This window comes from Vanrija pseudolonga, chromosome 2 (genome assembly GCF_020906515.1).
Source record: "Vanrija pseudolonga chromosome 2, complete sequence".
Lineage (NCBI taxonomy): Eukaryota > Fungi > Basidiomycota > Tremellomycetes > Trichosporonales > Trichosporonaceae > Vanrija > Vanrija pseudolonga.
The window spans coordinates 2,381,370-2,402,149 of record NC_085850.1 but is presented as its reverse complement, the minus strand read 5'-3'; the positions used below and the strand labels follow the sequence as shown (position 1 = coordinate 2,402,149).

The 20,780-nt window shown below is 63.2% G+C and overlaps 7 protein-coding genes across 7 annotated transcripts; 4 read left to right on the top strand and 3 right to left on the bottom strand.

Moving 5' to 3' along the window:
- Nucleotides 1-153: 153 nt before the first annotated feature.
- Nucleotides 154-3,822, top strand: LOC62_02G002688 (uncharacterized protein; the record flags this gene model as incomplete). The annotated part of the gene is made up of 1 exon (XM_062769201.1): nucleotides 154-3,822. One exon carries the CDS (start codon nucleotides 154-156, stop codon nucleotides 3,820-3,822), a length of 3,669 nt encoding a protein of 1,222 aa, XP_062625185.1.
- Nucleotides 3,823-5,362: 1,540 nt separating this feature from the next.
- nirA_1 (Nitrogen assimilation transcription factor nirA) lies at nucleotides 5,363-7,264 on the top strand (the record flags this gene model as incomplete). Its single annotated transcript, XM_062769200.1, has 1 exon — nucleotides 5,363-7,264. The coding sequence occupies one exon, from the start codon at nucleotides 5,363-5,365 to the stop codon at nucleotides 7,262-7,264; it is 1,902 nt and encodes a 633-aa protein (XP_062625184.1).
- A 163-nt stretch (nucleotides 7,265-7,427) lies between these two features.
- On the top strand, nucleotides 7,428-9,062 carry fah_0 (Fumarylacetoacetase; the record flags this gene model as incomplete). Its single annotated transcript, XM_062769199.1, has 7 exons — nucleotides 7,428-7,457; nucleotides 7,528-7,725; nucleotides 7,762-8,054; nucleotides 8,093-8,216; nucleotides 8,254-8,386; nucleotides 8,424-8,594; nucleotides 8,635-9,062. 7 exons carry the CDS (start codon nucleotides 7,428-7,430, stop codon nucleotides 8,997-8,999), a joined length of 1,314 nt encoding a protein of 437 aa, XP_062625183.1. The 3' UTR covers nucleotides 9,000-9,062.
- Nucleotides 9,063-9,170: 108 nt separating this feature from the next.
- maiA_0 (Maleylacetoacetate isomerase) lies at nucleotides 9,171-9,962 on the bottom strand. Its single transcript, XM_062769198.1, has 2 exons — nucleotides 9,385-9,962; nucleotides 9,171-9,312 (listed from the first exon to the last, which is right to left on the bottom strand). The coding sequence occupies exons 1-2, from the start codon at nucleotides 9,942-9,944 to the stop codon at nucleotides 9,183-9,185; spliced, it is 690 nt and encodes a 229-aa protein (XP_062625182.1). The 5' UTR covers nucleotides 9,945-9,962; the 3' UTR covers nucleotides 9,171-9,182.
- A 1,092-nt stretch (nucleotides 9,963-11,054) lies between these two features.
- On the bottom strand, nucleotides 11,055-12,749 carry hmgA_0 (Homogentisate 1,2-dioxygenase; the record flags this gene model as incomplete). The annotated part of the gene is made up of 5 exons (XM_062769197.1): nucleotides 11,055-11,133; nucleotides 11,253-12,036; nucleotides 12,129-12,420; nucleotides 12,468-12,628; nucleotides 12,677-12,749. The coding sequence occupies 5 exons, from the start codon at nucleotides 12,747-12,749 to the stop codon at nucleotides 11,055-11,057; spliced, it is 1,389 nt and encodes a 462-aa protein (XP_062625181.1).
- Nucleotides 12,750-13,188: 439 nt separating this feature from the next.
- phacA_0 (Phenylacetate 2-hydroxylase) lies at nucleotides 13,189-14,973 on the top strand (the record flags this gene model as incomplete). The annotated part of the gene is made up of 2 exons (XM_062769196.1): nucleotides 13,189-13,501; nucleotides 13,561-14,973. Exons 1-2 carry the CDS (start codon nucleotides 13,238-13,240, stop codon nucleotides 14,971-14,973), a joined length of 1,677 nt encoding a protein of 558 aa, XP_062625180.1. The 5' UTR covers nucleotides 13,189-13,237.
- A 4-nt stretch (nucleotides 14,974-14,977) lies between these two features.
- luxQ (Autoinducer 2 sensor kinase/phosphatase LuxQ) lies at nucleotides 14,978-20,671 on the bottom strand. The gene is made up of 4 exons (XM_062769195.1): nucleotides 20,347-20,671; nucleotides 19,243-20,288; nucleotides 16,354-19,202; nucleotides 14,978-16,317 (listed from the first exon to the last, which is right to left on the bottom strand). The coding sequence occupies exons 1-4, from the start codon at nucleotides 20,413-20,415 to the stop codon at nucleotides 15,089-15,091; spliced, it is 5,193 nt and encodes a 1,730-aa protein (XP_062625179.1). The 5' UTR covers nucleotides 20,416-20,671; the 3' UTR covers nucleotides 14,978-15,088.
- Nucleotides 20,672-20,780: the final 109 nt, after the last annotated feature.

Here is a 20,780-nt window from a genome sequence, read left to right as displayed (position 1 = left end):
GTACATGAGCCGCGGCGAGGTGGGCTGGGCGGGTGGTGGTATAAAAGTCGTGTGGGCCGCTGTGCTGTTGTTCTCTGCATTCATCTCCGGCTTGCTACAGTAAGAACCGCCGTTGTCGTTTGTTTGTTTGGTTCTAACCCGCCGCACAGGAGAATGGGCCGCTTCAACCACCTCCTCCGCCCACGACCGCCGCAGAACGGGCACGCCCCCCCACAGCCGGCGGGCACGCAGACGCCCAGAGTCCCGCAGTACCTTGGGCCGCCGCACGCGCCCCACGACGCGGGGCAGTGGAGCGTCGACGCGCTGCTGCACGTGCTGAATCCGCTGCCCGCGTGCCAGCGCTACGGGACCGTCGCGCGGATCGGGGCCGCGATGCGGCAGCAGCACCAGGTACACGCGGCCAACCTGTGCTCGCAGCTTGAGGCGCTGGACAACTTCTACGCGCGCGGCATCGCCGCTGGCCTCGCGACCGCTGCTGGCTTGAACGCGTGGACGTCCGCCCATGTGGGGAATAACAACGCCTTCATCCAGGCGTGGGCTCTGCGCTCGGCGCGCGAGCTCGGCCCGGCGATCGACGACAAGGTGTTCGAGGACGTCGTTGCGCCGCTTACGCCTGGCGCCGTGCCCCTCGCCACGAGGCGGCAATGCCTAGACTCGCTTGAAGGGCGGACGGCGCTCGTCGACCGGCTGGTCGCCAAGTTTATGGACTACGCTGGCCAGCAGGTGGACCCCGAGTCGGCGGAGCGCATCCTCGGCTTCGCGTCCCCACAGGTCGTGCAGCGCTACCTGCCTGACCTGCTGCACATGCTCGCGCACCCGAAGCGGCTGGCACGGCGCCACCCCGAGGAGCTGGTGGCCGCGCTCGAGGCGGACCTCGCGCGCGTCGCCGGCGCCGTCGGTGCGCGGGTGTGGCCCTGGTGGGACGCGCGCGCGCGCACGATCGCCTCGCTGCTCAAGTATGCGCCTCACCTCATCACCCGCGTGTTCGCGTGGGTCGACAGGTGGGACTTTCACAAGGAGGTGGAGGCGGACGGAGAGAGCAGGTTCGAGCTTGTCCCGCGCGTGCTGTTCGACCTCCAGGCCGCCCGGCTGGCGCGGTACGAGCCCGACCGGATCGTGGCGCTGCAGCTCGACAACAACATGACCCACGAGCGCATGTCGCAGAACACGCGCCGTCGATGGCTCGCCAACCTGAGCGACGACGCGCTGGAGCGGTACACCGACTTCTGGGCCGGCGCCGAGCCCTCTGAGCGGGACACGTTCCTGCGCTACCTGGCCCCCAAGCGGCGGCTGGAGACGGCCGCCAAGATGATGGGCAAAGGCCCGACGCATCTCGCGCTCGCGGAGCTGCTCCACCGCTCGGATGCGGCAGGGCTCGCGCGCACCGCGCTCAAGGACATGGAGAGCAAGAACGACGGCTGGACGCTCGAGGCGCACTGGCTCAAGCTCCTCCCGCCGGCCGAGGCGCGCCCGCGACTGCTAGCGCGCACGCGCCACCCTGGGCGCGAGACGACCGAGGCCGAGGACGACGAGCGCGCCGTCGCGTGGTGCATGTTGATTGAGAATGCCCAGCGGAGCGGCGACCCGGCGGCGCTCACCGCCGTGCTGGAGCAGCTCGCGCCTGCGCTGGCGGGCGAGGAGCCGTCGGTGCGTGCCCGGGCGCAGAACACGCTCGTCGCCCTCCCGAAGCGGCTGTTCGCGGCCGAGGGCCTGCCGCACCTCGATCGCATAATCGACGACCTGATGGTGCCCGACTGCTTCTTGCCGCGCGACGTCGTGGTCCAGGTATGGGCCTTCCATGTCATCAGCGTCGTGAGCGCGCACCCTACTAGCCCGAGGCACGCCGCGTGGTGGGACCACCAGTTCCACCGGCTCATGCGCTCCGTGGACGACAGCACGCAGATCAGCGCCCCGTGGGACGATTTCACTATCCGCTGGGGGGAGGAGCACGCTGTCTGGGCGGCATTCAAGCCGCTCATCGACGTCGCAAGGGCGAGCGACAGCTTCGCGCTCCTCGCGTGCGTGTGCAAGTCGCTCGGGCGAAAGAGCTACCGCCTCGCCCCGCTCCAGGCCGAGCTGGCGGCCTTCATCGATAACCCGGCCGCGGTGACCTCGCTGAGCGGCCAGGCCAACCTCGACACGGCGATAAAGTTTTATCTGGCCGACTCGGCGACGCGCGACGAGCGCGTCGCGCACGTCGTCGCCAAGCACCCCTCCGCCATCAAGCTGTGGCCGGTCGGCAGGCGCGTCATGTCGGCGCGCACCGACTTGCTCACGCAGTACCTTGTCCACCCTGTGCCTGTTGGCGTGTTCAACCGGCCCGACGCGCTCCAGACGCTCATCTTCCCCAAGCGTGATCACCTCAACAGGTGCACGTTGGACCAGCACAATGCGTTCCGTGACGTCCGCGCCGCGAGGCTCAGCCTCCCCACCCTGCCTGACGACCACGAGGGCCCGCAGTGTTCGTTCGACGAGAAGGCCGCGAGCATCCTCACCCTTTGTGTGCTGCACGGAGGGTACGACGTGATCGAGCAGTACCCGATCGACAGGGAGGACGAGCACAAGTTTGAGCTGCACCGCATGAGGATCTTTTCGTACATTGACAAGCCCGACGGGATCGGAAGGACCCTCCACAACGCTGGAACGCCGTTCACCTACACCGTGATGGGCACATGCTGGTCACGGTCCAAGCTTGTCCCAGCGCAAGAGCTGCAGAACGAGCTCAACATCGTCATGAACGACGAGCAGAACGACAAGTGGACGCGAACCGAGGCCGCGCGGATGGTCGTGTCGAGGAACCCTATCCCGCTCGCCACGACCATGGTGGAACGCTTTGCGCGGCTCGCCGTGGACGAGAAGGGCGAGTGGGCATGGAGCGTGGCGGTCAAGCAGGCGCTCCGCCACCTCCTGGCCTTCGACGGCGCGTGGACCCTCATCGACCACGCTGTCGAGCAGCACGGCACGCCCATGCTCCGCCTGCTCCTCGACACCAAGCCGTGGCAGATGGCCCAGTCGGTGCGCGACCGGTACGTCAAGTACCTCGTCCCGCTGCTCGAGCACGACGACGACAGCCTCGCGCAGGCAGCCGTCGAGGCGATGGACGACTGGATCCCGTATTCCGCCGACATTATCCCGGCCCTCTCGCGCATCGTCACAAACTTTGACATTGAGGACAAGGGGCTCTGGCAGGCCGCCGCCGACCTGCTCGCGTATTCCGCGACCGACGAGGCGACCATCAGCCTCCTGTGCGTCACGATGCAGAAGCTCGTCGACTACCCTCCCGAGCCGGATGCTGGCGAGGACGCCGACCGGCCAGGATACCGCCGCGCCAAGCACATTCTCGACTACTACAATGCCGACCTGGGCGAGGACGACCCGTTCCACCACCCGGCAGAGCGCGCGCTGGCTGATGTGTTGGCGACGCACCCCGAGCTCTTCTTTGACGCGGTCAATCTCCTGCTCACGTGCATCGATCTCGACTGGTCGGCCGATCGGATACTAGCCCACCTCGAGCTCGTTATCGAGCGCGCCGGCCCGCATAGTGGTCTCAGCTGGGGCTTTTCCGTCAACGTCGGCGAGGTGGTCAAGGGGCGCAAGAGCACGCCCGAGCGCCTCGAGACGCTGCACGAGGTCGCGCAGGTGCTCATCGCTAAAGACGATCTCATGTCCAACATGTTCGCCAACTGGATCGTGATTGAGTGCGGAGATCACGCAGGGTGGCCGGAAGAATGGCGAGATCTGCTCCGCAACCTCCGACGGCACCCGCGGATCGAGGTGAGGTACTTTGCTATTCAGACGGACACGTCGAGCCAGGACGAGTAAGAGGGGTAAGAGGGGGTTGGGTTGGGTTAGTTTGTTTGTTTAGACGAGGCAGGCTCGAGGCCAGAGGGGTGCAAGGCAAACCTGCCGTGGTTGGGTGGCGTCTGTGCTAGTGCCGTTTAGTGGAGAGATGAATGAATGTGCGGGGTGGTGAGTGACCCTGGGCCTGGGCGAGTTGCCTGGCTTGGCTGGCGCGCACCCGCGACACCTGGGGGGGCATTCTCGTTATTAATACTCGCGGCTGGGCTGGGCTGTGCTGCACGCGCGTCCCCGGCGCCACTGCACCAGTCCATTCCCAGCCAGTCAGCCGGGGGGCAGGGCAGGGGCGATTATCCAAACAGAGGTAGGTAGGTACATCGAGGTACTCTTCGGCTCGGCTGACGGCAGCACCAGCCAGCTGGTTGTCAGATCCAAGGGGGTAAGGTAAGGGTGACTGACTGACTTGCCTGCCTGACGGGCCACCCCGTGGACGCCGCCGACGACAGTTATCCTACCTGTGAATTGATTTTTGCCGTGACGCTTCGTGTGCTCGTCTCCTTATTGTTCGGATGCATGCAAAGCAAGCGATACATGACCTGTCGATCTATTTTAGAGAGACGCGGCACCGGCTTGCGGCGTTGAGTGATGAACGAGAGCGAGCGAGAGCGGCGTGACTGTGAGGGGGTTGCCGCTAATGTAGAACAAAGGACACGGCGAGGATGATGCAAGCAGCAAGCAGCCCAGCCAGGTCCCCCGCTGGCTGCCGTTCAAAGTTAGCCCGGGGCGTATCAACCAAGCGAGTCACTGCTACATCCACCATCTGCTCCTTTCCCATCTCACTCACCACGACCACTACTTTTACTCGACAATGTCGCCAGAACGCACGCTGCTGTTCAGCACAACAGCAGACCCATCAATCACGCCCCGTATACGAAAAGCATGCGTAGCATGTAACCGCAAAAAGATAAAGTGCGACGGTGCATATCCCTGTGGCCATTGCCTGAGGCTGTCAGACGCGGCCGGAGACGAGTGCACCTACGCGCCGAGCAAGAAACGCGGTCCTCCAAAGGGCTCTCCTGCGCGAGGTGGGCACCGAAACCGCAAGATACGGCTCGAAGCCGAGGCTACGAGCAGGCTCGTAAAGCTCTCGTCGACGCCGAGGCCAATGTCGACATTATCGCACACTCCGCAGCAGCAGCAGCAGCAGCGGCAACAACAACACCACCACCACCACCAACAAGTGTACCAACACCCCCCGCCGCCGCCGCAGCACACGCATCCAGGCGTCCACTCTCACCCACACCACCAGCAACAGCACCAACAGCAGCCACCGCATCATCAGCACCCGCACCAGCAGCACACGCACCAGCCCCCAGCAGCGGCTCAACAAGCAGCACCACCGCACCACCGACCTAGTCTCGTTCACGAAGACCGATTAGCCGCGGCAGACTCGTCGGACCCTCAGCAGCCTCCTCCCGCAAACGCCAACACGAGTAGCAGCGTGGGAGATTCGATCCTCCTCGATCTCGCAGACGCAGCCGCGGCCACTAACCCTCCCGCGCACATGGACCTCAACCTCATGCCACCGCCGCTGCCAGACACGCCGGCGTCTACATCAAGGCACCCGCCATCGCACACGCCGTCTGTCTTTGCCTCTTCTCCGCGCGTCGAGACTCCACGGCGCGACTCGGTCATGCAGTCGTACGCGACGCAGGCCGGCATGTCGTCGGACGTCATTGACGATCTCCTGCTCGTGTACGAGTCGTTCATCCACCCCCACTGGCCGATCCTGTACGTCCCCGCCCTGCCGTCGCTCCGCGCGCTCGAAACACAATCGCCATTGTTGTTCGACGCGGTACTGTCGCTCTCGTCTGCGAACTCGGACGTTCACCTAGGCAAGGAGCGTTTCCTGTCCTCGGTTGGCAAGTCACGCGCCGCGGGCGACTCGATGGCGCAGGCCTGCAACATCCTGCTTGAGAGCGTGAGACAGCGCATCCTGGCGACGGTCAACGCGCGAGAGTACGCGCCCACGATTGAGGAGGTTCAGAGCCTGGTCCTCGTCGCCCTCGTCGACCTCGGCTTCGGCCGCACATCACTCGCGTACCAAATGAGCGGTTTCGCCTGCCGTATGGCAGTAGACCAGGGTCTGAACACGACTACCCCGCGGCCGTCTCCACCATCCGTCCGGAATCGCCGCCAGGGAAGGGAGGAGCACGAAAGGTCACGCACCGTGTGGAGCTGTTTCATCGTCGACAAGATCGTCTCGGCTGTTGCACAACGCGCCCCATGCCTACGGGTAGTCGACATGGACGTGCCACAGCCTAGCGTCATGGAGAGAGACGAGCTAGACCTCTGGCTCGCGGGGCCCGGCCGGCATCTCCTCGACCCGCGTAGCGTCGACGCCATGGTCTGCATGAAGTCACACACGTTGTCCTCGTTCAACTCGTGGTGCGACGTCATGTCCATCCTCGAGCTAATCCTCGACCACATCTACCGCCCAAGCACCCGCCGTGCGCGTATGGAGGGCAGCCCAATAGAAGGCTACGAGGACGCGGTTCTGCACATCGACGCCGAGCTGTGGAAGTGGCGTCGCGGCCTTCCACCCCACCTCCAGTGGTCGGACGACGACCCCAGCGCACACTGGAACGTCGGCCAGCACCCGCTCACCGTCCGAGGATGGTACTACCTCTGCATGCTGCTGCTGCACCGTCCCCAGGTCCCCTACCTGGACATTGACAGCCCCTCAGGCGGCAACACGGCAACCGGTGCACCCAGCGGCAACAGCGGTCGTGACCAATCGCCCTCGTGTCGATTTGTCAACGACCCCATGGCATCCTACAGAGTCCCCAAGGGCGTCGACGCCTCCAGGTTAGCGGCGACCGCCATCTGCACTATCATGGAGTCGTACGAGCGTACCTTTCGCGTCCGCAAGTACTCCTCGTCGTGGTCGTACCTCGTCTTCCAGGCGGGTACGGTGCATGCGGGCTTGGCAGCTCATACGCCGGTCAACGAGCACGTCTCGCAGTCGGCGCGCGCCGAGTCGATGCGTCGACTCGACCAGTGCATTCGCTGGCTGGACCACATCGCCCGGCAATGGACGAGCGCTGGCCGGCACATTGAGATTCTGAGCAAGCTCGCCGCCATCGGCCGCAACGCGGGTCTCCTGACGCAGGCGGAGAACAACCCCGAGGGCCAAGCGAGCAACCAAAATACCCTCCCTCCCTTCTTTGTGGGGCAAAATCCCTCGTCCTCGTCGCCAAGAACATCGATATCGGCTCCCCCGCAGTTTGACCCGACTCAGCCTGGCGGACAGCCAAACTTCAACCTGGCCGGGGACCCCAACACGCAACTCCCCAGCCTGACCCCTGCACTCGACCTCAATGGGTGGATGATGCTGTGGGCGTCGATGCCTTCGGCCGGTGACGACATTCAGCTCTGGCAACAGTGCTTCCCCGACCTGTCGTAAGCGGGGTAGGAGGAGTCGGAGTTACTCAGCACTCGAGGTTATGATTGGGGGTTGATTAGAGAGGAACAAGGGCCGGTGACAGGGAAAGCGGTGCCCACGCTTGAGGAATGAATCCTCCGGGGTGGAAGTTGCCAAGTTGGTTCTCCCGGCCAACGTCTTGGTTATGCCGAGCCACACTCTTGGTGTCGCCTTGGTGAGTCCCGCCCTCCTCTTATAGACACGTTGTTGCTGCATGCATGCATGCTAACACCCATCCTCCCCAGCCCATCATGTCGTTCGTCCAGTACCCTGCCGACCACCCCTTCCCCATCCAAAACCTGCCGTACGGTGTCTTCTCGACCGACGCGCAGCCCGTGACCAGACCTGGCGTTGCCATTGGTGACTACATCCTCGACCTGGCCGCGTTGTCCAAGACGGCACACTGGGCCAAGTCGCCCGTCAAGGCGGAAGTCTTCCAGACTGTGAGCTGCGTTAGTGTAGATGTAGCTGACCCTCAGGCCAACCTCGACGCGTTCGTTGCCCTCGAGCCCGAGGACTGGGCCGCGTTCCGTGCCTTCCTCACCTCCATCCTTGCCCCGTCGTCGCCCCTCAAGGCCGACGCCGACGCCGTCCTCTTGCCCCGCACCGCCAAGTCGACTCACATGCACCTCCCTATCAGGATTGGTGACTACACCGACTTCTATGCGAGCTACGCGCACGCTTTCAACGCTGGAGTGCTTATCCGCGGGCCGGAGAACGCGCTCCAGCCGAACTGGAAGCATCTGCCTGTTGGATACCACGGCCGTGCTTCGTGAGTGCAAGCGCCGTCGTGGGACGCGCTGACGCCAGATCGATTGTTGTGAGCGGAACGCCCTTCCACCGCCCCACTGGTCAGATTCTCGACAAGCCCACCGACAAGCAGCCCATCTTTGCGCCGTGCCGCAAGCTCGACTATGAGCTGGAGACGGCTTTTGTGGGTATGGAACTGTCGACGGTGACTGACCCGCCAGATCTACGGTGGCAGCCCCACCAAGCTCGGCCAGCGCCTCACCCCCGCCCAAGCCCGCAAGCACATCTTTGGCCTGGTCCTCATGAACGACTGGTCGGCTAGGGACATCCAGACGTGGGAGTATGTTCCCTTGGGTGAGTGGGATGTCACCTTCAGTCAACTCACACACAGGCCCATTCCTTTCCAAAAACTTCTGCACCACCATCGCGCCGTGGATTGTCTCCCCCGCGGCCCTCGAGCCGTTCAAGGTCAAGCAGTACGACCACGAGCCTGCGCTGCTACCCTACCTCGACGACCCGGAGGGATACAACTTTGCCGTCCCGCTGCACCTAGAGGTTAAGAGTGGGTTGGAGAGAGCCGTGCGGTTGGGCTAACCCTCCAGCTGCCGAGTCGGGCGACTACTCGCACGTCTCGACGTCGGACATGCGCCACACGTACTACACGTTTGCGCAGATGATTGCGCACCACTCGGCGACGGGCTGCAACATTCGCCCGTCGGACATGATGGGCAGTGGCACGCTCTCGGTGCCGAGCAACGACAATGCGCCGAACGACGGCGGGCTGGGATCGCTGCTCGAGCGCTCGCGTCTTGGCCGCGAGCCGTTTGCGCTCAACGACCAGCGCAAGGACATGACGTGGCTTCGTGACGGTGACAGCGTGCGTATCACTGGTGTCGCCAAGGGCGACGGTTATAATATCGGCTTTGGGGAGTGTGAGGGGACGGTGCTGCCGGCGGTGGAGGCGTGACAACTGTAGCAAGTAGTCCGTAGTGCGTTCACTGTATGTTAGATGTGTTGGAGTTGCTGGGGGGCGTACCCGTGGCAGAGGACGGGGCGGTAGAGCAAAGCAAGTACGCCACGCCGAGCACGTTTGTGAGCCTCGCAATTGTAGCTGTAGCCGCGGCAAAAGATGCATACTCCCTCGCTCTCTCTACTTTGCCCTAAACTCCTCGGGCGTGTCGGGCTGGTGGCGCCAGTCGGCCGCCACGAACGCGGGGAGGGCCGCGCAGTGGTCGAACACGGACTTGACGGTGGGGAAGGCGGAGATGTCGGGGTAGAACCTGCGGGCAGTCGCAAAGCGGCGCGTCAGCGCCGCGCCGCGTCCCGTCAACCCCCTGCGCCTATGTACTCACCTCAGCACGGTGTAGATCTGCGGCACGAGCGCCGCGTCGGCCATGGTAACAGCATCGCCGTACGCGTACCGCCCCGTCGCACTCGTGCGGGCCAACAGCCCCTCGAGCGCAGGGAGGATAGACGCACAGCACTCCTTGGCCCACGTCGGTCCGTCAACGCCATGCGATTTCACGCGGTTGAGGATGCCCATCGTGAGCATGGGGAACAGGTCGCCCACGACGAGGTCGACGATGGAGCGCACGGTGGCCCGCGCTTCAGCATCGGCGGGTAACAGGCGGCCTGTGGCTGACGCCGGGCCGTACACCTCGTCCAAGTACTCCATGATCGCGATACACTGCGACAGGACCAGCTCGCCCTGCTCGCGGTGGATGACCAGCGTCGGGACGGTCCCGGAGGGGTTGACTTCCTTGTATGAGTCGGAGGACTGGTCGCCTTTGAGCAGGTGGATGTAGATGTCTTCGCGCGGGATGCCGTGCAGCGCCATTACTGTGCGGACTCGTGCGCTGGCAGACGAGCGGAAGTAGGTGTATAGCGTGAGCTTTTGCGCTGGCGGTGACATTGTCGATGGTGGTGGTGGTGGGAGTGGTTGTGAGAGGCGAAGACTTGTCTTCGGGATACCGAGGGAGGGTATATACTTGCCGTTGTCGTCGCGCCCGATGTTCCGGACCGGCCCCCGACGACGAGGCCGTGGCGGTCAAACCATGCATATCCCGGCGTGAGTGAGTGATTTACCAGCTCGACACGGCGTGGCAAGTGGACACACGGAAGTGGACAACGTGGGTGGGTAAACCTGATTGTTGTGGCGGTTTACCCAGACACAGACAGCCAGCAGCCAGCCACACTATCGGCCCGTCCGTCCGTCTCTTCCTGACGAATCCTCATCAATCGCCGTTATCTGCCCTGCAGGACGACGATGATGGTCTCGCCGTGATGCCTTGGCCGGGCGTGCATGACTTGGCCGTGATTATCTGTCGTGTCGTGGCGAGGATGGCGAGATGTGGGCGGCGGACAGCCGTGTTCTGTTGGTGGAGCCGACTGGACAAACTGTACCCCGTACTGGCACATCTGTGCACTTGGTCGCGCCGGAGGTCGATTCATTCGCAGCAGACCATGCCGCGAACGCGTTGGTGGCGCCGTCGTCGACGACAGATCAAGCTCTGCTAGATCAAGCTTGATCTGCTAGCTAGCTGCTTGGTGGGCCCGGAATCAGATCAAGCGCATCAAGCGAGCGAGCGCTGTCGACGAGATCTCCTGATGCCCACCCACATCGTGGTCGTCTACCAGCTATCCCCGACGCTGCATCTGCCTTGGTCCCGCCGACGACGCGGGGTCGTGCGGCGTCCTCCATTGAGCAAGCAAGCAATGTTGGAGGAGCCGGATAGTCGACTTGATCGTCAAGTCGTCAAGGCATTGGTGTCCCCGGCCGGACTGACATCGAACCGGCTCGGTCTCTGCGATCTCGACGATCTCGGCCTCACGATCTGTCTTGCCCACCCCTTCGACCGCCCTATCTCCCCCTCTCACAGATCAAGCTGCACTGCACAGATCGCCGCGCCTCGGCACAATGGCCTGCACACTGCATTTCCTTCTGCCTATCTCCCAGCACGGCATATCCTAGAGCCAACCCTCACTGCCGCCGTCTCCGTCTCGTCTCGACACACGTCGCCTACTACTGCTGCGGGAGGTCTGAGACGCGGTCGCAGCCCTGCCATGCCTTCCAGTAGTCCTTTTGCACCTTGCCGCTGTCCCTGTGGGTGTTAGCGGTGTGGAGGTGTGGGTGAGAGGGAGGGGGGGGGGGGGGGGTCGCGACCGTAGCCTAGTGGACAGCCACCCGCTTCGCCCGCCTCGCTCCGCTCGGCGCACTCACTGAATAGCCCACTTAGTCGTGAGGATCTGGTACGCCGACTCAAACATGAACGCCATGCTCCCCTCTCCAACCTTGTGCGGGGCCAGATCCGCCGCGCTGGCCTTGTTGAACGTCTCGGCGTCGGGCCCGTGCGCGGTGCACATGTTGTGCAGGCTTGCGCCGGCGGGCAGGAAGCCCTCGGCCTTGGCGTCGTAGCTGCCGCAGATGAGGCCCATGAACTCGCTCATCACGTTACGGTGGTACCAGGGCGGGCGGAACGTCTTCTCGGCGACGAGCCAGCGCGGCGCGAAGATGACAAAGTCGGCCACCGCGGTGCCGGGCGTGTCGGAGGGACAAGTGAGCACGGTGTAGATAGACGGATCGGGGTGGTCGTACGTCACGGTCCCGATCACGTTGAACTTCTCCAGGTCGTACCGGTACGGCACGTAGTTGCCCGACCACGCGACAACGTCGTACGGCGAGTGGTCCTGCTCGTACTGGTACAGCTTGCCGACAAACTTGTTGACGACAGTGTACGTCCCCTGGTCCGCCTTGTCCTCGTACCATGCGACGGGGGACTCAAAGTCCTTGGCGTTCGCGAGGCCGTTGGACCCGATTGGGCCGAGCTCGGGCAGCTCAAAGTGTCCCTTGAACGTCTCGAGGATGTAGCCGCGCGCCGAGGGCGCGTCGCGGTTGACGTAGGACACGGAGAACTTGAGCCCACGCTGCACGACTGCGATGTGAAGCGGGGGCACGTGGAGCTTGCCAAACTCGGTCGTGAGGAGGAGGTCGCCGTGGACGGGCACTGGGTGGTGTGAGTGGGCTGGCCGAGGGGGTGATGTCACTGCCAATCGCAGGCTCGCGGGCTGGCGCCCGCTCGCCCGCTCACCCACTCACCGATCAACATGTCCCCATCGCTTGAATAGAACGCCTTGTTGACCATATCCCTGGCAAAGTTGTAAAAGTGGATCGCGAGCCCATTCTTAAGCTGCGGGTCGCCCGCCCCTCCGAGGGTGGTCAGCGAGTCGACAAAGTCGTGCCCGTCCGCGCCGGCCACCTCGAGCGGGTTCCACCGCAGCTGCTGTGGCGTCGCGTCGATATCGGGCGAGAAGGCGTGGAAGCTGGACACGAGGCGGGGGTTGGGCGTCGCGTACGGGGCGTACGGCTTGTGGTTTGCCGATGGGCGCAGCTGCGGGAGTGTTAGCGGCGACGACTAGATGGCTGCTGCCCACCCACCCGATACAGCCACGAGCGCTGGTTGCGGTGGCGCGGCGCAGTGAAGGCCGTGCCCGACAAGCACTCGGTGTATAGCCCGTGTGCGGCGCGCTGCGGGTTGTTGCCCAGCGCTGGGAGCGTGCCGGGCACTGCTTCCGACTCGAAGTGGTTGCCGAAGCCGTCTGCACGTAAGTCAGCGCCGCCCACCATACAGGTGCTACGCCACTCACGCAGGTACTGCAGCTTTGGCTGCGCCTTTGTCGCGCCGTTGGACTTGTCTGTGGGTACTGCTGTCGGCGACATTGTGAGTAGTTGTTCGTTGTCAAGAGTTGTGAGTGACGCGCGGCATTCATAAGTAGTGTCTGTCTCATCATGTGATGCGGTATGTGGTGTTGGGTAAAGCGTCGACAGCAAGAGTATACCCGTGGTACCCAACGAGCGACAAGTGGCAACAACAACAACGGCCGTCCGTCTTGGTTATGCCGATCGCTTCGCTGCACTCTCATTTGATTCACGCATGCTGCTGCTGCCCACTCTTGCATTCTCGTCACGGAAGTGTAGAGCGCATGCATCGCGGACGAGTTCCTGCTGCGTACGCGCCTGGATGTGCCGTCCGTGCCGTGCATCGCTGGCGGCTCCCACCCCACGGCACCCCACAATCAGTCGCAACAACTCCACATTCCACCGACTGACGCATCCTCCACCACCTCAGTACCCCATGACACCAAGGTGGACACGGAGGCGACTACCGACGAGACGGCGCCGCCAGGCGTCCATATAACTGGCGACAGATGGGCACGCATCAGCGCCGCTCAAGCTCACGCCAGCGCGGCCCCCATCCTCGTTATCATCCTCCAGCCGACATGGCCTCATCACAGCACCACTCGCTCCCCCTCGGCGTGGTGGACATCGCCTCGACGCCGGTCCAGCTCGCCCTCGCTGCCGTCCTCCTCTCACTGCTGGTATACCACTACACCACATATGCGCGGGGCAAGGTGCCCCTTCCCGGCCCTTCGCCGTGGCCTGTCCTCGGCAACCTCCCCCAGCTGGGTCGCGTGAGTGGTCTCGGCCCGACTTCAGTCTGATATAGGCTTGGCGCGCTCACACCCCCCAGCACGCCGCGCTCACCCTAACTTCCTGGTCCAGGACCTACGGCGCCGTGTTCAAGATCCACATGGGCGAGCGCGAGGTCGTCGTGATCAACACCGCCGCAGCCGCGAAAGAGCTCCTGTCCGACAAGGGCGGCAACTTCATCTCCCGGCCGACGTTCCACAACTTCCACAACGTGCTCGCCACCTCGGCCGGCCTGACGATCGGCACGTCGCCATGGGACGAGAGCTGCAAGCGCCGGCGCAAGGCGGCCGCGACGGCGCTCAACAAGCTCAATGTGGAGCGGTACACGCCCATCGTGGACCGCGAGGTGCTGGCGCTGATCGAAGACCTGTACGTCCACGGCCAGGGCGGCAAGGTGGCGATCGCGCCGCACGACTACATGAGCCGGTTTGCGCTCAACACGTCCTTGAGCGTCAACTATGGCTGTCGGCTCGACGAGATCAGCGACGGGCTGCTGCACGAGATTATCGAGGTCGAGGCCGCCGTGTCGGACGTGCGCTCCACCGTCGCGAGCTGGGCGAACTATGTTCCCCTTTTGCGCCTGCTGCAGTCCCTCAAGCCAGACACCTCGGCTGGATCCCTCGCCGACCTCCGCGCACGCCGCGACGCATACATGGGCAAGCTGCTCGACGACCTGCGTGCGCGCATCGCCGAGGGAACCGACACGCCATGCATCACCGGCAGCATCCTCAAGGACCCCGAGGCGCGCCTGACGCCGCGTGAGCTGTCGTCTATCTGCCTTTCCATGGTGGCCGCAGGGCTCGACACGCTGGGCAACACGATGATCTGGGGCGTTGGCAAGCTGGCCAAGACGCCCGACGTGTGGGACAAGGCGTACGCCGCCATCGAGGCGCAGTACGCCGACGTGCCGGACACGCACGCCGAGGACGTGGGGTACATTACTGCGCTGTACCGCGAGACGCTGCGGTGGTTCTCGGTCCTCAAGCTGTCGCTGCCGCGCGAGACGTTCGGCGACGTCGAGTACAACGGCGTCACGATCCCGAGCGGGACCACCGTGTTCCTCAACGCTTGGGCGGTGCACCACGACGTCGAGCGGTACGGCGACGTGGACACGTTCCGGCCAGAACGGTTCCTCGACGAGAAGGAGGATGGGGGCCACGCGACGCATTACTCGTTCGGTGTCGGCCGGAGGATGTGCGCCGGATCACACCTCGCCAATAAGGAGATGTACGCAGCGTTTACGAAGCTGGTCTACTTCTTCAAGCTCGAGGTCGACGACGCCGACGACTACGATATCGACCCCGTCAACGCGACGCACAACCCCTACGGCCTCGCGTCGGTGCCAAACCGCTTCAAGGTCCGCTTCGTCCCCCGCGACCCCGACACTATCGAGCACTGGATCGCCGAGGAGAAGAGCAAGGCCGAGCTGAGGCTCGCCAGCATCATTCACTGAAGAGCACGCGTGCAATGTGTACATATGCTAGACTACAATTGTATGAATAAATCAATCCACAACCCAAAATGTCTGCGTGTGGCAAGCTATGCTAAAGATGTAGAGGGCCGCGTCGTCACTCGATGGACGGCGGCGTGCCCGAGGGGGAAGGGTATGGCGCAGCGTCGCGGCGCGCGCTGACCTCGTCGTGGATGGTCGCGAGGAGCGACGGGAGCTTGTACGGCTTGATGAGCACCTTGTCGAAGCCGGCAGCAAGGGCAGTCTCGATCTGCGCGGGACGCGCGTTGCCGGTTAACGCGAAGACAAGTTGTGGGGCGAGCTCTCCATTGCGCTCAGCTGCACGGATTGCCTTCATCGCCGTCAGGCCGTCCATGATTGGCATCTCGAGGTCCATGAGCACCACGTCGTAAGCGGCTCCTGGGTCGAAGAGGCGCGCGAGCGCCTCCTCGCCGTTCGAGGCGACGTTGCACGCCAGGCCGGCCTTTTCAATCTGGCGCCTTAGGACCGTCTGGTTGATGTGATTGTCCTCAACCACGAGGACACGCAACGCGTCGGCGTTCGGGATGGAGCGTGGTACGTCGGTTAATTTGGACGGGAAGACGGCCTCGGTCGGCGTGTTAATCGGCGCGGCTGGGGTGATTGCTCTCGACAGAATGTTCCCCTCCATGCGCCAGCTGGGCGGGGCTGTGCGAGTGCGGATGTAGAATCGGAAGGTGCTGCCTTGCCCCACCTCGGTTTGCACCTCGATCTGGCCGCCCAGTAGCTCGGACAGCTTCTTGCAGATGAACAAGCCCAGGCCTGAGCCGCCGTACCGCGTGTGAATCATCTTGTTGCCCTGCTGGAAGCGCTGGAACAAGACGTTCTTTTCCTTGGGTGTCATGCCCGGTCCAGTGTCCGTGACGCCGATGTAAAGGAAGACAGTCGTGTCTTCAATCGCTGGCGAGTGCACGGGGGTCGCGGTCGCCCCCGGTGCTCTCGGCGCCTGGCACGACCCGTCATCCGGCGCGCCCCAGGCCAGGTCGTACCGCACCGTGATCTTGCGGTGGTCGGCCGCGGCCGTGAACCGCATCGCGTTGGAGATGAGGTTGGTGACAATCTGGCCCAGGCGGACAGGGTCCGTCTTGATGGCGTGCACGCCCATTCTGTCGAACATGTCGCCAAACTGTAGTTCGAGCTCGATGTCCTTCATTCGCGCCTCCGAAGCGAACACTGACAGAAGCTTGCCCGCTTCATGGCGCAGGTCTACTTCAATCTCGTGTACCGATAGCATGTCGAGTTGGATGCGGGCAAGGGAGAGGACATCGCCTGCGATCCGTTCTTGGACCAGTCCACATTGGTAGATGCCTTGTCGTCAGTGCTGAGCCCCCTGGATCAACTCACTCTCTAACGCCACAAGGTCCTGCGTAAGCTCGTGCAGTAACGCTCCTGAAGGGTGGAAACCAGTGCCTGTGGTGTTTGCGGTTTGGAGCTGGCCTACCAGTGCCTCGAGGTTGTCCTTGACAAGAGACGAGCACTGCAGAATGGCCGAAACGGGCGTTCGGATTTCGTGGCTGGTCAGGTCGACGAGCAGCTCCTGCTGACGACGAGACTCTTCTGCATCCAGACGGCGGCGCTCGGCTTCGAGCACCCTCTGTTCCTGGTCGGTGATGTCTGTCGTGCAGGCCAGCACACCCTGCAGGCTGGGGTCCAGTAGATCGAGACGTGTAAACTCGCCTGAAACCGACCGGCCATTCTTCCAACGCCACTGCCGTTTCACGGTCGTGAGCGCGCCACGCTCAACCTCCTGCCACAGCTCGAGCATGCGGTAGTAGTCGTTATCGTCGACGTACGCCAGCCACGAGAGCGGGTTCTCGTACATTTCCCTCAAGGGCTGCCCTGAGCCAGCAACCCAGGCCGGGTTGCAAAAGAGTGTCTCGCCGTTGCCAGCGAGCCGCAAGATACCGCTTGGGCAGTATGCCCCCAAGATGTCGGCCTCCTTCTCGCGCTGAACAAACCGAGCTTCGAGATTCATGCGTCCCTTGCCCATCTGCATGTGAAGGTGGACGCGGGCAAGAAGCTCGCGAGCGTTGAATGGCTTGAGAATGAAATCATCGGCACCGGCGACTAACGCATTCGTATGCGACTCTTCGTCGTTGATTGTCGACATGAGGATAACGGGCAGGAGCTTCATCTTTCCCTCCATGCGCATTCTGAGGAGCAGATTGTATCCCGACAGCTTGGGTGTGAGGAGATCGGAGAGGACCAGGTTGGGAGGGGACTGGCGGATCATTTCCAGGGCCTCTTCTCCATCAGACGCCTCGACGACAGTCATGAAGGGGTCGAAGAGGTTTTTGATAACCGAACGAACCTCGCGGTTGCTGTCGACCACGAGTAGCACATCCGATCGATTGAAGAGCAGGGCATCGGTCCAGCCGCTGGAGAGCAATGGCGTTGGTGGTGTCGACCCGCACGGCTTGGTCGCCACTAGATCGTCACCGTTGTCAGAGCTTGCGGGGGACCATTGCAGGGCGTCCTTGGCAGCCCGTTGGCTGTGCCCTGCAAGGGTGATATGGGTGTCTTCTGCCGCCACCATCTCCTGGTATGTTGGGAACCTCGCTGTGAAGATGCTGCCCTCTGTGCCGTCGACGCTGCTGCGGTCCTCGATGAGCAAGTCGCCGTCGTGCAAACGCATAATCTCCTGCGTGAGACCAAACATGATACCGGGAGTGATTCCCTCGACATTGGTGTCGCCTCTGTTGCTGCGAACGGACGAAGCGTGGTTGATGAGAGATGGTGGCACGCCCGAGCCGGTATCGATGACTGAGATACTCGCCCACCGGCCCTCAGCACCAAACTCGTACCCGAGGCGCAATGTCAGGGATCCTCGCTGCGTGTACTGAAGGGACTTGGACAAGAGCGTCGCCAGAACAGTCTCCAGAAGGGCGGGGTCGAAGCAGACCGGCTCATCGGATTCTTCCACCTCCACGGTGAACTCGAGGGTGGCGCGATCCACCGTCGGCCTGAACACAGCCACGATTTCATTCACAAACTTGCCGAGGTCACCACGAACGAAACGTGCTGAGAGGAGCCCGGATTCGATTCGCGAATAGTCGACCAGCGAGTCGACGAGTCGGTGGAGAATGCGCTGGTGTCGGTATGCCAAGCTGGCATTGCGACGTTGCTCGGGTCTGAGATCGGAGCGGAGAAGTTCCTCCAGCGGCGCGGCAATGAGAGTGAGGGGGAGGCGGAACTCGTGGGCAGCGCTTTGGATGAGTAGCGTCTTGGCCTTCTCAAGCTTGGCTCTCTCGCGCTGATGGGCTTGTTCCTCTTCGGCCGACTGGATAGAGACGAGGGTTGCGCTAAGGGTGTGTCGAAACGACTGGATGCACTTGATATACTCGTCGTCAATCCTCCTGCGCGCGTTGAGACCGAGGATAATGACGCCAGAGGGCATGGCATCCGACGCATCGTTAAGCAGTGGCATGACGACGGCCTTTTGGGGCAGCTCGGGCCACTCGCGGGTCGGGAAGCCCTCGATGAAGGAGGCAATGTCCGTGGCAATGACAGTCTGCCGTGTCGACAGAGCCTGGGCGATGGGCCACCAGCCGTCGGTGTCGAGTGTCGCCGTCGCCATGGTCGGGTCAGGCGAGTCGGCACTGAACGATCCGAGGCGCGCTTGGACCGAGAGCTTGCGCTTGGGCGGGGCGGCAGGGTGAGCAGCAGGGACGCCGACTGTCGCCTCGAGCGACAGCTCGACCGGCACGACAGGAAGCGACAACCTGACCCTGCGGTTGTCGCCAAACTGCTCATCCTCAAAGGTAACCGGCTTGACAGTATAGCAGATGGCGAAGGGTGCGTCCCTGTGATTAATGTCAAAGCAGTTGGCAACTGCGTTGTAGAAGTCTGCCGTGGTGCGCACGCCGCTCAGCAAGCTGACGAGGAGCTGACTGGTGCGCAGTTGGCGCTCCGCAACGACCGTCTTGGTAGTCTCTTGGATCTGGCCATACACTGCAATGACCTCGTCGCGTTCCCATACGGGGTGGTACGACCAAGTGTTGAAGACCTCGCGGAAGTGGATCTTGTCCTCGTAGGGCTGGTAGAGCATGTTGTTCTCGCGGCGGATCACCTCGCCCTGGTACGAGCGCGCGCAGAGCGGGGCCAGCGGGCCCCATGTCTCTGGGGGAAGGTCGGATGTGTGGCATGCAAGCCACGTCGGATGGGCATTGGCCATGGGGCGGAATGCGTCGTTGCTAGCGTTGGTGTCAGATAGTGCGATTAGGTTTCACCCACTAGATAAAATAGTTGTCGGTCGGATCTTGGGGATCCTTGATGAGCATTAGCGCCGGGCTCATCGACTCCATCGTCAACCGCACGACAGCCATGAGCGCGCCAGGCCACGACGACATTGGGCCCAGGCTAGTCTCTGACCAGTCCTTCTGCATCACCAACTGCCAGCAGCTCAGCGCCGGCGGCCCTGGCGGTGGGGCAGGCGGGGACGTTGGTAATGGCTGCTGGACTGGCAGGGAGGACGGGGTCGACGCCGACTTCTCCAGCTTCGGGGCCGCTGGCGTAGTATCGCCTTGCTCCGATTGAGGCTTGCGACGGCGCTCGAAGGCCGAGTCGGACTGGATAGAGGCCGCGCGCGGCGCTAGTCTGCTAAACTGCATGCGGGCCGGGGATTCCGAGTGGCGTCGGACCGAGCCATCCCATTGCGCGGGTTGAAGCTTCCCCGCGGTTGGCTTTGCCGCGCGCGAATGGACGGGTGGCGAGTCGAGCGAGACGGCATGTGTCGCGGTCGCTAGGTGGTCGACGTCGGGCGCCGCGCGGTGGACGGCAGCAGCAAACTTGTGCATCGGTGGGGAGGGCAGCGGCACCCCCGTGTCCGGGGTCGCGAGGAGGACGAATGATGTTGGGCCGAGCCGGGTGCGTGTTAAGAGCAAGTGATGAGCGCCGAGAGAGAGTGGGAAGGTGTCGCTGTCGCTCGCCGTAACAACCCACGCCTGAAGCATGTTGAGCTTGGCACCGAGGTCGCTGCGGTCGGTTGCGACGGCCGCGGCCCACTTGTCGTTTACGCTGACCAGGGCGGGGGGACCGTTGCCGGTGCCTGATTCCAGTGAGAGGTTTGTCGCTGTGGTTGTCGTGGTAATCGAAGGAAAAGTGAACGGCGAGGTCGTCTTGGGCGACACTTGCTCGATAATGGGCCGGCTGCTAGGCCCGGGTGCGATTGCGGCGTCGAAGCTCGCCAGGCTGTGAGTTGATGTGAAGCGCTCCGAGGCGCGCAGCGGCGGCCTGACGGGTCTCGCAACCTCGAGCACGGCAGCGGGGAAGGGGTATGCCTGGGGTGGTGTCAGCACGAGGTAAGAAACACGCGAGACACAACCCAGCACCACTCACCTCGAGGAAGGCGGTCGGGAAGTCTATGACTCCGTCGCCGAGCGTCGGCGTCACGGGGGTGGACGCCATGGTGCCGAGGAAGGTTGTGTGTGTGCGCCAGAGTCGCCGCCGCGGCGACGACGACGAGTTGGGTGGTAGGAGCTCTTCTAGATGTTACTCGAGACTGGATGAGACACTGTCAGCTGTTGGAAGCATTGTTATTGCGCGAGAAGCGGGCGGGCGGTAGTGTTGGTGTGCGGCGCGAAGGCGAGTAGCGTCGTCGTCGTGTAGAGTCGCGTCGCGTCGTGGGGCGTCGCTCGTAGCTAGTTGGTGTGGTGTGGTGCAGAAGAAATCAAACTTGCATCTCTCTCCCTCTCTTTCACTTGTCGCCTTGGACGTCGTCGTCGTCGTTGCTGCTACTGCCGTCGTCGCCGCTCACTCATCTCTGTGCAGTC